General features: G+C 52.9%; 2 protein-coding genes and 1 long non-coding RNA gene across 4 annotated transcripts; 2 read left to right on the top strand and 1 right to left on the bottom strand.

Annotated features, from left to right (window-relative positions):
• Positions 1-2,364: 2,364 nt before the first annotated feature.
• Mrgbp (MRG domain binding protein) lies at positions 2,365-5,933 on the top strand. Its single transcript, XM_027419898.2, has 5 exons — positions 2,365-2,591; positions 3,041-3,162; positions 4,088-4,169; positions 4,479-4,553; positions 4,911-5,933. Exons 1-5 carry the CDS (start codon positions 2,444-2,446, stop codon positions 5,096-5,098), a joined length of 615 nt encoding a protein of 204 aa, XP_027275699.1. The 5' UTR covers positions 2,365-2,443; the 3' UTR covers positions 5,099-5,933.
• LOC118239065 lies at positions 5,719-9,823 on the bottom strand. 2 transcript variants are annotated; one of them, XR_004770513.1, is made up of 3 exons: positions 9,587-9,823; positions 7,614-7,666; positions 5,719-6,590 (listed from the first exon to the last, which is right to left on the bottom strand). It is a non-coding gene; the product is annotated as an uncharacterized LOC118239065 (long non-coding RNA). The 2 variants fall into 2 exon arrangements; XR_004770512.1 differs by having other exon boundaries at positions 5,719-7,666.
• A 1,278-nt stretch (positions 9,824-11,101) lies between these two features.
• On the top strand, positions 11,102-17,297 carry Ogfr (opioid growth factor receptor). The gene is made up of 7 exons (XM_027419900.2): positions 11,102-11,428; positions 12,703-12,771; positions 13,304-13,382; positions 14,161-14,239; positions 14,930-14,996; positions 15,411-15,559; positions 16,023-17,297. Exons 1-7 carry the CDS (start codon positions 11,288-11,290, stop codon positions 16,984-16,986), a joined length of 1,548 nt encoding a protein of 515 aa, XP_027275701.1. The 5' UTR covers positions 11,102-11,287; the 3' UTR covers positions 16,987-17,297.
• Positions 17,298-17,404: the final 107 nt, after the last annotated feature.

Here is a 17,404-nt window from a genome sequence, read left to right as displayed (position 1 = left end):
CTGTTCATGAAAACAGAAAGTCAGCTGGCTCATGAGACAGTAGATAGAGTCCTAGATGCTGACCTCAGTGCTTAGCCTCTTGCTATTACCTGGCATAGAGTCCATTCTGCAGAGACCTGCCAAGGCTTCACAGAAGGAAAGAATGAAGACATTCTCCTCTCCTAAAACACTCAACCTGTCTACAGGCATCAAGTCTGATTTGCAGTCACACATTCCAGGATATATCTGGAATGACAGTCAGGTAGGTGTTTGCAGATATCACGCCGGTGGGATGTGGTCTCAGTGCCATGGTACATACAAACCACATAGAACAGAGGACCAGCTAGATTAGAGGAGGCCGAGGGTTACACAAGGGAAGAAGCTCCCTGTGGAAGGAGGCACTTGAAACAAGATCCTACCTGGTAGGGTTGAGACCACGATGAACCAGAGCCAGAAGCAGTCAGCAGCAAGGTCCCCCACACCCAGATATCTGGAGAATAACCAGTATATTATTCTGAACACTGCTCCTGGGCACTTAAGGTATGCTGGGTCTCAGCCTGGGAACTTGCACCATGGCAGGTCCCAGGTGGTAGGTATATTATGCTTCACTTCAGCCTTACAGTAATTAAGTCAAGTTCTGGATGCCAGACAGACAAAGACAAGGTCACAGGCCCTGGGGGAATCATAACTCCATGTGACAGCTGTGATCCCAGGCCCCACTGGGCTACATCTCCCCCATGGCACTGTTGGGACTCTCCTCACCAACCTACCTCCACAATGGAAAGCTGAAGCCAGCCACAGACGGCTGACTGGCTCTGAGCCCTGAGCTGTCCCAGACAATGAGGCTGGCCAGAGCCTGCACCCTCCACAGTGCCCTACTCACTGTTGTGAGCATGGTCTGGTTACAGGCCTGAATGAGGGACAGGTACAGGGTCAGAACTGGATTCCAAGGCCACAGCTGAGAGGCAGCAGTCAGGAAAGGGATTCTGAAGCCTGAACATGGAGGGCATAGATGAGGGATGAATGATAGAGACACCTGTACGGGTGGCAACTGGGGTGGTTCAGACCTCAAGGAGAGACCACATTCTTGTGTAGACTGCTCTGCCCAGCACTTGGCCCCACCCAATCCAGTGTGGCGTTGTGGCTGTTATACCAGAGTCATTAGTCCCCAAGAGACTACCAGGAGTCTGAGCTCCTATGCAAAAGCAAAGAGCCTTTATTGCAAGCTCCAGGTTGGGCTCTCCATCCGTTCCAACAGGGTGGTTGGATCAGGAAGAACATTGAGCTTAGCTATGGCGGGTTTTTTAAGGAGTAAAGGATGGGGTGTAAGGGAATTCTGGCTTCAGATCGGGGCTAAACTCCAGATTGGGCAGGAGTGAGGCAACAGAAATCCTGTCAAACAGGGATTGGTGCAGGCATTGCTGCAAGGAAATTGTCAACCTATATACAAGTTAGGTAAGCTATTCTTAGTGTTCTGAAGCATCTAGTATTTGTTTGTCTCAATTTTGATTGGTCCCCTGCAGGGTACAGTCTGTGGTTTTTCCTGGTTATTTTAAGAATGAGGCCTAGTGCCAGTATTGTTAGCCTGCAGCCTGTCATGGCTGCACTGATGTTAAGTTAGGCCTCTTCAGTGGCCAGACCAGAAACTAACACCTGTCTGAATTCATCACCAACCCACTTCTGGTGGAGCTCAACTGTGGGGACAGTACGGAGGTAGAAGTAGATGGCAAGGCCAGCAGGACCCAGATGCCAAGGAAGCACCGAACTCTGGGACTGTCATGAGCAACCAGGCCAGGGCCATTCTGAGATGATAAGAGCCTCAATTCTACAAATTGTGGTTGTCAGGCTTTTATTTTTACTTATTTATGGTGTGTGTGTGTGTGTGTACACACACACATACACAATGGTATGGATATAGAGGGTCGACTTGGTTCTCTCCTGCCCCCTGCAGGATCCAGGGGTGAGGCTGCAGTTATCAGGCTTGTGCACAAGCGTCTCTATTGGATGAGCCATCTCACTAGCCCCTGGCTTTAAAACACAAACAAACAACTTTACTGAGATGTAATTTACACACTGTATGATTTATTACTGGCAGGGGGAGAGCCTGAATCTTTTTAACATATTTAACTTAGGGGCGTGTGTATCATGCCATGTAGACTGACTGACTTGGAACTCTCAGAGATTCTCCTGCCTCTGCCTCCAGAACGCTAGGATTAAAGGAGTGCGGTGTTCTTTTAAAGCTAAGGTTTCTGCCAGCTCCCTCTCTGGCCAGAGCCGGAGGCAGGGAAAGGGCTGACCACCAGGGGGCGTGCCGGCACCGGAAGCCAGCCTTTGTTGCGCCTGCGCGGACGCGGATACGCGGCGATCCGGAGCCCAGCTAGCGCGCGCCCTCCACACCGAGTGCGCCTGCGCGGAGCCTGTAGCAACCCTTCTCTCGCCGGACGCTTGTGGCTCGCCCGCGGCCATGGGGGAGGCCGAGGTGGGCGGCACGGGCGCCCCAGGCGACAAGGGCCCCGGCGAGGCAGCCCCGAGCCCTGCTGAGGAAACGGTAGTGTGGAGCCCTGAGGTGGAGGTGTGCCTCTTCCACGCCATGCTGGGCCACAAGCCTGTCGGTGAGCGTCGCGGCGAGCCGCGCACCCGCATGGGGGTGGGGCGGGTAAACGGGCGGGCGGGCGGGCGAGCGCGGGCGGGCGGAGCCTGCGACCTCACCCGAGACGGGACCTCCCACTTCGGAGTGCCCAGTTAGTCCAAGACCCCATGACGTTCCTGCCCGAGAAGCCCTCTCCCGGGGGACGCCCCTGACTTCCCTGCCCTTGAGACACTCCTACCCCAGGGACCGCCTCCACAGTCCCCGCCTCTGCAGCCCCCCTTGCCCCGGACCCGCCTACTGTATACTTACTTGCCCCTGGGACACCCACTTGCCTCCTGACACCTCTATCCTCTTTGACACCTGACTCCTGCAACACCCCCACCTGCCATTTCATACCCCTGCCCCTCCAACGTCCATGCTGTCTGCACAGAGATGCAGCCCTAACCCCTAACCCACTGTCCTGCCTCTCAGGGGTGAATCGACATTTCCACATGATTTGTATTCGAGACAAGTTCAGCCAGAATATTGGGCGCCAGGTCCCATCCAAGGTCATCTGGGACCATCTGAGCACTATGTATGACATGCAGGCACTGGTGAGTTGGACCGTGGCTCACCGCTTTGGGGCTGAAGGTGGAGACGGGTCCCACCCACATCCTGTCTTCCTAGGATCATCTGTGGTAGTACAAGACAGAGCCCACCGGTCACGTGGGGTTCACTATGCAGAGCAGAGAAGAAGTGATCTCAGTAGATGAGGCCCTTCCTCAGGAAAGCCCAAGTCCTGCTGTGGAAAGCACTAACTAGTGATGGTCTCTGACCACTTTTGCTTTAGATCTGGGGTGGCCACAAGAAGTCTTCCAGGGAGATAGATAGTTGGCTGCTGAGATGCCAGAGAATAGCATCAGCCTCAGTGTAAAGTAGTAAGAGGTCCCGAGCGCTCTAGGTGGAGGCTGACCCCATCTGAGTCCCATTGAGGTGCACTGGATACCCCTGTGGGAGCCAGATGTAGTCCTCTTTGTAGAGCTTAGAGGTAGCGCTGTCTGATGGGTGACTGTGTAACTGGTTTGGAGAGCTGGCAATGTGTGACAGGTATGCAGGGTAACTAGTAACCAAGCTGGGCAGATTTGTCTATAGTGTCTGACAGGCAGTGTAACTTCAGTACCAGGATAGGTGGAGCTGTAGGTGCCTGTGGTCATGGTGCACCTGGGGAACATTGTCCTGGTGGGAATACTGCAGTGGTGAGCCAGGTCAGTTCCTGGTATGCACATCAGCGGGGCTGACATGTTGCCAGTTTCCTCTGGGTGGCACGCGCCTGGTCCTTTTCTCTGGCTTTGTTGGGCTGGTGCTAGCCTGGCCCTCCCTCATTTGAAAAGCCCAGCTGCAGTAGACTCTGCAAGCTAGAGCCAGGAACCCTACCAGCTCAGCCTCCAGCCTGCTCCTCCTGTGCATCTTAGTGAGCTGATACCATTTTCTGTTTCTCAAAAATACAAAAAAAAAACCAAAACTGCTTTGTGCCGGCAGCACGAGTCTGAGATTCTCCCATTCCCAAATCCAGAGAGGAACTTTGTCCTTCCAGATGAGATCATTCAAGAGGTCCGAGAAGGTGAGACTCGGCCACCATCGGGGCTGGGGATTAAAAAAGCCGGACCAGGCCAAAGGTGGGGAGGTCTGGGGCCTCCAGGGAGGTGTAAGGATCCTGCTCAGACCCCACATCCAGTGGCACCCGGGAGGTTTTGGGAACCAAGGGCTGGGGAGAGCGGTGCTCAAAGGCAGTCTCCTGATGGATGCCATCTCGTGATGGACGCCGAGGCCTGTGTGGGCAGCGAGAATCGGAAGCAGTCATGGCCAGACCATCCCCCAACGCTGGCCACCACCGTGGGTTTCCAGTGAACGGCAGCTGTCTCCTCCACAGGAAAAGTGGTCATTGAAGAGGAGATGAAGGAGGAGATGAAGGAGGATGTGGACCCCCACAGTGGGGCTGATGACGGTAAGCGTGGCACGCCTCAGGCGGAATGGGACCAGGAAGCCGTGGAGTCAGAGGGGTGGAGGGTCCACTTAGAGATGAGCTCACCTCAGGCAGGAGGGCCCCTGAAGGCCTGGAAGGGGCCAAGCATTCAGCTGTCCCTTCACTGAGACCAAGGCCAAACCTGGGAGCATCAAGTGTGCTCAGACAGGAGACCCCTAGGGAGATGAGGCGTCTCTTATAGCCCAAGCTTCACAGGACTCCCACCCAGGGTAACATTAGGTGCAGAGAGCCTGATGTATATCTCATTATCTAGCTGAACAGGAAAAAAAAATGAGTTTGTGTATATTTTGTCTTCAGCCAAATGATTTTGTTTCTCAGTTTTTTCATCTTCAGGGAGCTTGGGGAAAGCATTAGAAAAATCCAGCAAAGACAAGGAGAAGAACTCCTCAGACTTGGGGTGCAAAGACGGGGCAGACAAGCGGAAGCGCAGCCGGGTCACTGACAAGGTCCTGACTGCCAACAGCAATCCCTCCAGCCCCAGTGCTGCCAAGAGGCGCCGAACATAGACACCTCAGCCCCAGGTGCCACAGAGATGCGCTAATGCTGCAAGCCCTCACTGCCTGTTCTCAGGTTCCCGGGTGAATGTGACCATCCGGCAGAGATGCTAGTGGGGGCTTCTCCTGTGTCATCAGACCATCCGAGCACCTGACTGGTCCACAAGACCAGCATCCTCTCCGCTTGGATGGTGAAGCCTCTGACCAACCTCTTGCTTTCTCCTGGTTGGTTCCCGCTGTGCCCACAGTGTGTGGAGAGGAGCAGGTGCATGGGACCAGAGGACTGAGAGTCACAAGCAATAAGACACCGCCCTCACTGTCCTCTGAAGGAGGCAGCCACTCACCTTTCCTAGATGCCCACTCTTTGCATTGCTTGTCCTGTGAGGCTCCAGCGTGCACTGGCATCAGGAAAAGGTGTCTTTGGAGTTGACAGAGCACACACTGTGCACAGAAGGCCTCCCCTATCTGGGAAACAAGAACTGGATATTTTGCCTCATTCACGTGTACTGTAACAATGTATATAATTTGGTTCGTATTTCACTATTTAATTTTTAAGAAGCCTATTTTACTAGTGTTTTTGTATGAAGAAAAATACTGCAGAAGTTAAACCTGTGATGTGTTTTTTTCTGAGATGTTTTGTTTTAAGGTAACTACTGAGATACCTCTGGCTCTGTTTTTATATGCCAGATACAGAGAATTTTTAGCGGTTATTTTTGTAATTTTAGTAATTTGGAAAAGACTAATTTTAAGGACGTGGAATAAAGGCACAGCCATCGGACTGAAGAGCCACTAGCCTGATGGTTGAAGTACTTTCATTTGGAGAACATTAAAGCATTTTAAAAAATCATCTTGGCAGTTGTGTGATTTGCTACTAAAATGGGTGTTTTTGTTGTTTTCCCTACAGAGAAAAGGATCCCCACCCCAGGACTCATAACTGTAAAGCACAGTTAGACAATTTCCTGGCATCACTGGATGGCAGTAAGGTGTTGAGCCTTCATCACAGACTAGCAGGACACCCTAACCTTCAACTGCCTGCCCAGCTGCTGTCTGGCATTAGACCTGAGGCTGCTGCCTATTGTCCTTCTATGACCAATTCCAGCTGTTGTGTGGGATGAGCACACTGACTACTGACCAGACCATCTTGACTACTGTCTGTGACTGAAACCCCTCCCGCCTTCTGTAGGGTCCCAGGTGATGAGGACCCAGTGCCCAGTGTTGGGCTCCAAGCTGGCCTATACCAGCCCACTGCCACTTTTAGTTAGGACAGTTGGGTCACCATGAACCCTCTCTGAAACAGAAAGCATCTTGAGTGGATACAGATGAGCTCACCTAGTCTCCTGGCCTGTCCTCTCAGGAAAGACCAGCTGTGGGAGGTCTCTGGGTCTCTTTCTGTAGGGCCTGGACAAGGTCATAATTTCATTTCCTGCCTCCTGGGATGGGGCAGGAGGTAGAGGCCTATGGTATAGACTGTGTGCTCAGACCTGGAGCAGTGCCACATGTCCCACTGCAAGTGACAGACAGGGAAAGCAGTGTTACAACATGCTTTTGGAACGGGCTTGGGGCCACTCTGTCCTGTCTTTGCCCAGTATCCACTACTAGAGGCTTGTTTGGTGGGAGAAGTCTCGCTGTTGAATCCACCACTAGCAAGAGAAATGGGAGGTAGATAGTGCCCCTGAGGGGCAGTGTGATGATCAGGAAGGCAGTCCTCTGTCCAGCCAGGCTCAGTCTTCTAAACCATCTGAAAGGACAGTCTAGGGGGATGAGAGCATGCAGGGGGGCCTGGTCAGTTTGTTCTAGCAGCAGGCTTTACCCAATAGCCCAGTGTCGCATTCCGGCCACACTGCCTCACAAGAGTCTCATGTGGGTAAACTCAAAACTGCTGCCCTCCTCACAGGAGTGTCCCTGTGTCCCTTAAGAGATATCCAGGTAGCAAGGCGGTGGTGGCATTCGCCTTTAATCCCAGCACTCGGGAGGCAGAGGCAGGCCTATCTCTGTGAGTTCGAGGCCAGCCTGGTCTCCAGAGCGAGTGCTAGGATAGGTCCAAAGCTACACAGAGAAACCCTGTATAGAAAAACCAAAAAAAAAAAAAAAAAAAAAAGACAGAAACAGACCATGCTGCTGGCATGAAAGCATGTCACAACCTGGCAGTAAGACTTGGAGTTCTAGGACACATGCTTTCCCTCTCCCAGCCTAGGGTGGGCTCTGTACACCCCCAACCAGTGATGTTTAGGTTACCAACAAGAGCTGAAAAGGAAACCAGAGTGCAAAGGAGGCAAGAATGCCAAGTACAAATACAAAATGCTAGTAGCTGTGAAACAAAAGGAAATGCCCGTATAGTTCACACTGAGAAGCCATGTTGGTGTTGAGACCCACAGCCTCCACCATAGGGGCACCCTGTGTGGAGGACACCAGGCACCACAGGACATCTGTTATGTAAAGCCTCACACTGTGTGGGCGTGGGTGAGGCTTTCTCCTCTGCTCTGGTTGCAATTTAATGTAGGGATCATTCAGGTAGGTGTGGTCTTACCTCTCCCAGTCTGGCTCAGGGTGGTCAAGAAGGGAATGGGGGTGCCTTCTGCCCTGAAAACAATAGAGAATACTGAGTAGCAGCAGCAGGTTACAAAGTGTGTTTGTGGGGGGTGGGAGGGACCAGAAAGGGCAGCCAGGCCATGGGCTGGCTGTAACTTGTTATACCTGAAGGAAGTGTTAGCACTGTTCTAACCTGAGCTCACCCCAGCCAGACAACCTGCAAAGCTCAAACACAGTGTTACCTCCTGTGTGGACAGAGACCCCTTTTCTGCCTGACTCGGGGCACATTCTGACCCCCTTCCTAGGTGAGGCAGCACTGAGCCACACTGGGCATCACCAAACCAAAAACACTGGAGGAAGGCATAGCATGTGGCAGCCAACAGGCAACTCAGTGTGATAGTGACTGAAACCCTGACAGCATGGGTCTGCTGCTGCTGCACAAGCACCAGGCACCGTGGCACTCTATCTCTTGCAGATATCAGCCCAGGGCATGTCCATTTTTCAACTCTCTGGGATAGTTAGGGGTGGGTGTTGTCCATCCAAGGGAAGGCAAACCTTAAGATCTCCAGCACCCACTAACCAACACCCCACCTATGGCTTCCCTATCTCATGGCATGCTTAACCAGGTCCCAGCCTGAGCATGGTTGGTGTCAGAAGCAGTGAAGCAGACATCAGAGCTCCATGCTGCCACCTACAGCACCCGAGTTGTAGTTTTTGTTTTTTCTTATTGTGTTTTTATTTAATATGCATATGTATTTGCATGGGTACACATGTGGAGGTCGGAGACAACGTTTCCAAGCCAGTTCTTGTCTTCTACCATGTGGGTTCCTGGGATTGAGTTCAGGTTACTAGGTTTTGATGGCAAGTGCCTTTACCCACTGAGCTGTTCTGCTGGTCATGCCTTCTCCGAGATCACTCAGGTGAAGCCAGGATTCTTGACTTCATGGGGTAAGTCAGTGTGAGGCAGAGTTGGAGTTTGGAAAGATATTTTAGGCATAAATACATGGGTTGATAGCGAGTGTTTGGGAAAAGCAGAGCACACCCAAGTGTGGCTACCGGCTTCTCAAGGGAAAATGACATAGGAGTACAGTGGCCCATCAATCTGATTTGGGTAGTTTCTGAAGTTCCAGCTCAAGGAATTGCTAGGGAACTTTAATATATCAAACCATAGTCTGTTGTGTACTGGACAGTTGCTAGAGACAATGTATGTTTACTGTGAGATTCCCAGATAATTACAGGTTCACATTTGGTCAAAGAGTAAGGCCATACTCGTAAGGTCATAAACACATAAGCCTGAAGTAAAATCATTACTATTTTAATATTATTTGGGATATCGTTATATAAAAGGGATATTTTCTCTATGTAGGTAGTCTTCAAGCAACTTTTGTCAACTGTCCTAGAATTCATAACTCTTGCCTGATGAGAAACTCCAACCATACTGGACTGGGGGTCCTTTCCCCTGCTACCCACCCGTGCCCCCTTAACTCTCCCTTTCTATCTTGCCTAAAAAAGTGGGCCACATAACAAGGTCAGGCTTGAGGCCACAGTCAGCAGTGGAATTCCAGCTATCAGCCAAGGGCTACCTATGCACATGATCCCAAGAAATCTGCAGTGGACATTAGTGGGTGTCCAGAACTTCCATGGCTTCAGGAATTCACTATTGTTCTTTCAGAACACAGAAGGGAGAGGGCTCAACTGGTTTAAAAAAAAAGCTTTGCAAACATAAGAACCTGAGTTTGAGCCCGGGTGTTGGTGGTGCACACCTTTAATCCCAGTATTCAGGAGGCAGAGGCAGAGGCAGGTGGATCTCCGTGAGTTCAAGGCCAGCCTGATCTACAGGGCGAGTGCCAGGTTAGGCTCCAAAGCTACACAGAGAAACCCTGTCTTGAAAATAAAAAAAAAAAAAAAAAAAAAAAAAAAAAGGAAAAAACCCGAGTTTGGTCACAACCTAGAAGCCTTGGTGGTGTGTACCTGTAATTCCAGCGCTGGGGAGGCAGAGACAGTAGGATCCCTGCTGGATAGCCAGCTTCATGGAATCTCAGCTGCAGGTGAAAGAGATCCCCTGTCTCAAAATAATAGGGTGGCCACATTACTGAAGAACTACACTTAACATCGACCTTTAGTGTCCACGGGCATCCAAACACACACACACACACACACACACACACACACACACACACACTAGTGTCCACGGGTATCCAAATACACACAGACACACACACACACCCATACACACACACTAGTGTCCATGGGTATCTAAACACACAGACACACACACACACCCATACACACACACTAGTGTCCATGGGTATCTAAACACACAGACACACACACACACACCCATACACACACACTAGTGTCCATGGGTATCTAAACACACACACACACACACACACACACACCCATACACACACACTAGTGTCCACGGGCATCTAAACACACACACACTAGTGTCCACGGGTATCCAAATACAGACATACACACACACACACACACACACACACACACATACACACACACACACACACACACGTGTCCACGGGTATCTAAACACACAGACACACACACACACACACATACACACACACTAGTGTCCATGGGTATCTAAACACACAGACACACACACACTAGTGTCCACGGGTATCCAAATACACACAGACACACACACACACACACCCATACACACACACTAGTGTCCATGGGTATCTAAACACACAGACACACACACACTAGTGTCCACGGGTATCCAAATACACACAGACACACACACACACACACCCATACACACACACTAGTGTCCATGGGTATCTAAACACACACACACACACACACTAGTGTTCACGGGTATCCAAATACACACAGACACACAGACACACACACCCATATACACACACACTAGTGTCCATGGGTATCTAAACACACACACACACACACACTAGTGTCCACGGGTATCCAAATACAGACACACACACACACCCATACACACTCACTAGTGTCCACGGGTATCTAAACACACAGACACACACACACACCCATACACACACACTAGTGTCCACGGGTATCTAAACACACAGACACACACACACACCCATACACACACACTAGTGTCCACGGGTATCTAAACACACAGACACACACACACACCCATACACACACACTAGTGTCCATGGGTATCTAAACACACAGACACACACACACACCCATACACACACACTAGTGTCCATGGGTATCTAAACACACACACACACACACACACACAGGTACAAAGTGAGCTAGTAGAGACACGGAGGCCAGGCAGGAGGGACAGGCCAGAGCTGGCAGAAAGAGGCCCTGCCCGCAGGGTGGGGAGAAGCCCGCCCGCCTATCTCTCTGGAGGGGAGGGACAGTCTCCAGGGAAGTGCGAATCTCTAGGGGCCCTGAGTCTGAGGAGGTGCGTCTTCCGGGAGAGGGTGGGGGCAGGAATCCCTGGTGCAGAGCCTCCAGGGCTGTCCTTCTCCGGGACTGCCTTCTCCCGGGCACCGCTCCGCGCCCAGCGCCAAGGGTAGCTGCCGGGCCGGGTACCCCGCGTAACGGCGGAAGCGGAGCGGTGGGCGGGGCCTGGCGCCGCCCCGCCCCCGCGCTTCCTCCTCTTTCACTTTCCTTTCCACGGAAAGCCGGTTCTGCCTCTCGAGCATGGACTACCCGGACTGCGATTCCACCTGGGAGGACGAGAGCGAGGAGGACGGCGAGGACGGCCAGGCGGATGATACGGGCGATGAGGACACGGGCGACGAGGACGGCGACGCGGAGGAGACACGGCCAGGCGTGTTCCAGGTGCAAGAGGGCGGGAGGGCCACACAGCGACACCAGGCCGTGAGCGTGAGCGTCCGGCCCTGGCCGCTGTCCCGAGGGGGCGCCGGGCCCAGGCCGTGTCGGACCGAGCGCCGGTGACGTCAGGGCAGCGACTGGGGGGGGGGTCGTGCGTGGGTGACGTCAGAGCGCGCCCCAGATCCTCACCCTGCGTGGGTGGCCTTCCCCCGGGTGGCCTTCCCCCGCCCCCCATTCGGCCCCGGACTGCAGAGGGCCAGTGACCCCGGCCGAGGAAAGCTGGGGCCGGGCGAGGGCTGTCTGACTGCCACCAGCTGTGGCCACTTTTGTTGCCACCAGGGCTTGTCTCAGGGTGTAGTTTCGTAGCAAGCAGCGTGTAAGTCGTAGTGCCGTTCTGCAAGACACACTGCCCAGGTTGTGGCTGTGGCTTCGGGCATGATGGAAAACCTAGAGAATGAGTGAGGACTGTGGCCATCCTCTCTCTCCGTCGCTGCCATCTCTGGTCGTCTGCTATTTGGGGGAAAGTCACCCAGAATCTGGAGAGGCTCTCAGGCCGGCCTTCCAGACATGCCAGCCCTGCCCTGTGCCTGACCACATTGGAGTGAAGCTGAGGCTGGGTAAAGCCCAAAAACTCTGATGAGAATTGTTTCCCCACAAGAGCTCTTGGATCATACCTGAAGCACTTACAAGCCAGTCCCAAGCCTGGAGACACAGTGTCCTCTCCATCACATTTGGCCAGGGAGGAGCAGGGGCTTTTCAGGGAAGGGGCCTCATTCACCCCACCATCCATCAGACTCATCCAGAGGCATCTGGGTTTTCTCTTGAGGCTGTTTGCCCTTGGGGATATAGCCATTGACCATTGATGGCATAATATGGGGAGAAATACTGTAGTACTCAGGGGAGGGGACACACAGAGGGCTTGGGCCAAAATGAGGTTGGTCAGCGGACCAGAGAGATGCAGCGGGGCTGGGGGCAGAAGAGCACCAGCCATGCACACCTTGGCAGTATGTAGGCTAATATGGCCCAAGGCACCCTAGAGAGAGGCAGGAGTGGTAGCTCGGGCTACTCTAGTCCCCTCTGTCTGTGTTCACATGGAGATATGTTTCTGTAGTGTCTAGATTGCCCTTCTCAGAACTCCTGACACAAGGTGGGTAGAGACCAGAAGAAGAATCAGAAATGCCCATTCCTCTTTCGTAGAACTCAATGGTGGTTGGCTCAAGCCATGCCACCTTCATCCTGGTCACTTCCCAGGTATCTCATTCCTTTTATTCTCTCTCCAGTCCAGGATGACAGGGTACCGAAACTGGCGAGCTATGCAGGACATGCAAAGGTACCGGCACCACTACCCGGTAGGTACACATGGCCCCAACCTCGAGACACAGTCCTCTTCCCAAGTAAAGCATCCCCTGGCCTGCTGAAAATCCAGCCTTGGGCTCTGGGGTATGTTCTTCATTGTCAGTTCAGATCCATGCCCTTTCCCTAGTCATGGGGCGATAGCATGCTGTCCTACCTGAGCCTCAGAGTGTAGCTTTAAAATGAGAGACCAGCTTCCTGACAGAACATGTGGTTCAGTGCTTTACACAGGGCTCCCAGACTGGCACATGGGATCGCTTCAGTCTCTCTCCTCTGTACCCATGAGGTACTGGCAACCCCTGTGCTGTTTTTGAGGTACAGAAGGGGAGTAGCCATCTATAGCCTCTGCTGGTTGGGAGATGAAGGTGGGACTGTCCTCCAAACCTACCCATGCTCACAGAGAGGTCCCAAAATGACCTTTAGGGTCTTGAACAGCTGTCCCTGCCCCTGACTGCATGAAGTATGAGGGGCCCTTAAAGATGGCTTGTTTCTCGTGAGTCCTCAGCCATCCTTTTTCTGGCTCTTCAGGATTTGGCAGATCAAGACTGCAATGGCGACATGTCTAACCTGAGCTTCTACAAAAATGAAATCTGCTTCCAGCCAAACGGTACCTGCCCACTCGTCCCCAGTGCTCCTGCCCTTGTCCATTCTGCTAAACTGGTGGTTGTCCTCAGTCCCATTTTGGCTTTCAAGTGGCCCCGCAGTGCCCCCTTGAGGCTGCCAAGGGAATTGGAGCTTAGGTTGAAGGGCCAGAGAGTAAGCTTTTGGCTGGCCTCAAACTCAGAGATTGTCCCATCTCAGTCTCCCAAGTGCTGAAATTATAGGCCTGAGGCGCCATATCTGTTTTGTGGCATAAACGTTATTTGAAACTAAGCAGTATAAGTAAAGTTTTGTTGGTGCCTACTCACACCCATCCATTTATGAGGTTGCTTTTTTGCTGTGCATGGAAAAGGCCATGTGGCTACATAGCTGAGATGTTTGCTGTCTGGCCCCGAAAGGGCACCTTCCCTGGACCATGTTCCAGGCCTGGTTTCTATGGGGATTGCTTCTGAGTACAGAGCTTCCTGGCTGACAAGGTGTGTGTGTACGTGCGTGTGAATGTGGTGTGTGCGTGAGCGAGTGTGTGTGATGTGTATGTACATGTTTGTGTGTGTGTGTGTGCATGTGCTCTCGAGCATGTACCCCAGAGAGGAAGTAATGCACCCCTCATATAGAGAAGTAGGCCTAGTTGTCTACATTTTGTATCTGATGAGCTGTGGATAGCTCTGCTGAGTCCTGAGAACCCTAAAGAAATTGAGGGTAGGCAGTGATTGTGACATAGCTCTGTCCCCTGAACTATGTCAAGGAAGCCTCTGTAGGTGACTTTTCCCCCATGGGACTTCCAGGTCTTTTAATTGAGGAAATTCTTCACAACTGGAAAGACAACTATGACCTCCTTGAAGAGAATCACTCCTATATCCAGTGGTGAGTGGAACTGAATAGGTGGGTCTTTGGGGGGGGGGCTGCTCATATAGGTGGGAGCTGTCATGCTGTATCTAGGTTTAGGTGTGTGTGAAGCACTCCTTCCTTTCCATAAGTCTATGAGTATGTGACAGGTATTGCCTGCAGACCTCTAGCTAGTGTCCCTGTTGTTGGGCTCTGTGGGGGTGTTATATACAGTTCCTTGGGCAGGCCTATCTGTCTAGGGGGCACCTGGAGCTGGACTACCTCTGACTTAGTTTCAGCAGGGCTCGAGTGAGGTGCCACACAGCAGCCTCAGAAGCTATGCCACTTCTGGCAAGAACAATGTCCCTTGCTTGAGGACAGCCCACTGGGCTGTGCCCAGTGTCCTCTTTTGCATGAGTACATTGTGGCAGTAATCCTGCAGGACTAGCGACAAGACAGAGCAAACTATGAAAACATAGAAAAGAAAGTTCTGTCCCCCAAAGGTGACAGACATACTGGTCTTGCCCATTTTGACTTTATACCACACAGCTCACTGAGCACATAGACTGAGGCTCCAAGCAGCCATCTTACCTGCTCTCAGCTGGATGGCATCCTCACCCAGTTCCTTGATTAAGAGAGAAGCCTCTCCCAGGAATAAGAGGGAGGCATTGAATTAAAGATAGGTTGCTGTCTGATACTAAAGTGTCTATACCCTCACTATCTTCACAGGCTGTTTCCTCTGAGGGAACCAGGAGTAAACTGGCATGCCAAGCCCCTCACACTCAAGGAGGTTGAGGTAAGTTCTCTTCCTGGGCCAGACTGGGAAGTTAGGAGAGCTTCTCCTGCCTGCAGAGAGGTCGCCATGACCGTGTCTGTGCTGCAGCAGGGGCCAGAAGAGCCCCATGGTGCCCCTGTGGCACCTGGAGATCTGCCTAATGGGAATGATGCCACCTGTTGGGGACATCAGAGAAAGGGGGCCAGCCCTTAGAGACTGAGTAGCAGAGGTAAGGGACAGGGATAGCAAGGAATTCCTTGTGGCAGGTGACTCAGGTTAATAGAGGTAACAAGTTTCCTAGACTCAGAGAAGAAAGCTGGAGATGTTGAAGTTGTCTCATCCCCAGAGGCTGAGTCAGGGCCTAAGGGAAGGCGTTGGCAACAGTGATAAGTGAGGGCCAAGGGCCACCTGAGCCCCCAGGGGATTGTTTTCTAGGCATTTAAAAGCTCTGAGGAAGTCAAAGAGCGTCTTGTCCGGGCCTATGAACTCATGCTGGGCTTTTATGGGATCCAACTTGAGGACCGGGACACCGGTGCCGTCTGCCGTGCACAGAACTTCCAGCCACGCTTCCACAACCTGAACAGGTGAGGACAGGGCCCTGCTGGCATCCTCCCATCCCTGCTGCTCCCCCTCAGTATCTGGGGCCAGGTTTCCAGCAGAGAAGTCTAATACAGGCCCCAGAGTGTAGGTGCTTTATTAGTGTTGTGAGATCTTAAAGGCAGCAGTCCCTTGGCTGGGGAGTTTTCATCCCCTCCACCCAGGAAGCAGAGGCAAGGGAGGTCTACAGACATCTCAGTTGCTCTGGGTCTGCCAGGATGTCAGCCCCTTCTAGCTTTCAGCAGTGTTTCCCAGACAGGAGTCCATGGATTAGGGCATCTCCCAGGACTTGCAGATCCTGTCCACAGGGTCAGGGTACACAGGGCATTTTCCCAGGTGGGGGCCCGAGAAGACCCTGGAAATTTGAGATGGAGCCAGCTAGAGATGCCTTGGCCAGATGTGTATCCCCAGGGCCAGGTCCATCCAACCTCCTGTCACCCACCTTCATAGTCACAGCCACAACAACCTGCGCATTACACGCATCCTCAAGTCGCTGGGAGAGCTGGGCTTAGAGCACTACCAGGCACCGCTGGTCCGCTTCTTCCTGGAGGAGACACTGGTACAGCACAAATTGCCCAGCGTGCGTCAGAGTGTCCTGGACTACTTCCTGTTCGCCGTGCGTTGCCGACACCAGCGCCGGGAGCTTGTGTACTTTGCATGGGAGCACTTCAGACCTCGCTGCCAGTTTGTCTGGGGGCCCCGTGACAAGCTGCGGAGGTTCAAGCCTCATGGTATACCCCGGCCACTGATGGTACTAGGGCAGGCAGATAAGGATGAGGGCTCCGGGAACCCCTTCCAAGAGGCTGGCACCCAGGGTCGGACCTATGGATCTGGAAGGGACCTGAGTGGGGACAGTGGAACAGCTGAGGATCCCTCATTGCTGAGCACAAAGCCCCAGGATGTGGGAACCCTGGATGAGGACCAGGGGGATGAGGCTGAGTCACTGAGCCCCAAAGAGAGCAAGAAGAGGAAGTTGGAGGGGAACAGGCAGGAGCAGGTCCCAGGGGAGTCAGATGTAGAAAAAATTGCCCTCAACCTTGAGGAGTGTGCCCTCAGCTCTGTCAGCCAGGAACCCAGGGAGGCTGAACAGCCCTGCCCTGTTACCCATGGGGCCGGAGTGGCTGATGAGGTAAGAAAACGGAGGAAAACGATGGAGGAGAGGGCTGAGGGTGATGGAGTAGCCAGTAACCATCACACTGACATGCAGGCCCATGCCCCGCCTCCTACGCCTTCAGAGGGCCCTGAGGCCCAAAAGGATGAGAATGGGCCAGAGGACCCAGAAAGCCAGGTGGGGCCAGAGCAAGGTGCCCCTGGGAGCCTGGTGGACCCTGACCCTGACACTACAGGAATCCCAGTGGATGACTCTGAGATGTCGTCAAGGCTGGGGGACTCTGCTGAACCCCCAAAGCCTTAGAGGTGCATCTCAGTCCTAGTCAGCCCACTGCAGGGGTTGTCTTGAGTCCCAGAGCCCTGTTGTTGGCTCTTCTCGGTGCCCCACAGTGCTGGCCTCGCCCTGGTGGTCACTGAAGCAGCCACCAGAGGGACTGAGGCCCTGCCCTCAGGGAAGGCCATGGCCTTCAGAACCCTCTTTACCTCACTGTGTCCTCCCCCACTGCCCTCTGAGCCCCATGTTTGTGAACAAACCCTAAGGGTCTCGGGGGAGGGGCCTCTTTTCTTAGTCTGGTGCCAAGTGAGGCCTTTTCCGAATAAACTCTTTAGACTTTGTTTTTTTGTGTGTGGACCATGGTCCTGTTTGGTTGCCTGTGGGTTCTGTGGGTTGGTTCTTCTAGACTTCCTTCTTGCCCCCAATTCAGAGCAGCCTGGCCAGTGCC

This window comes from Cricetulus griseus, chromosome 6, assembly GCF_003668045.3.
Source record: "Cricetulus griseus strain 17A/GY chromosome 6, alternate assembly CriGri-PICRH-1.0, whole genome shotgun sequence".
Classification (NCBI taxonomy): Eukaryota; Metazoa; Chordata; class Mammalia; order Rodentia; family Cricetidae; genus Cricetulus; species Cricetulus griseus.
This window is presented reverse-complemented; position numbering and strand designations above follow the sequence as displayed.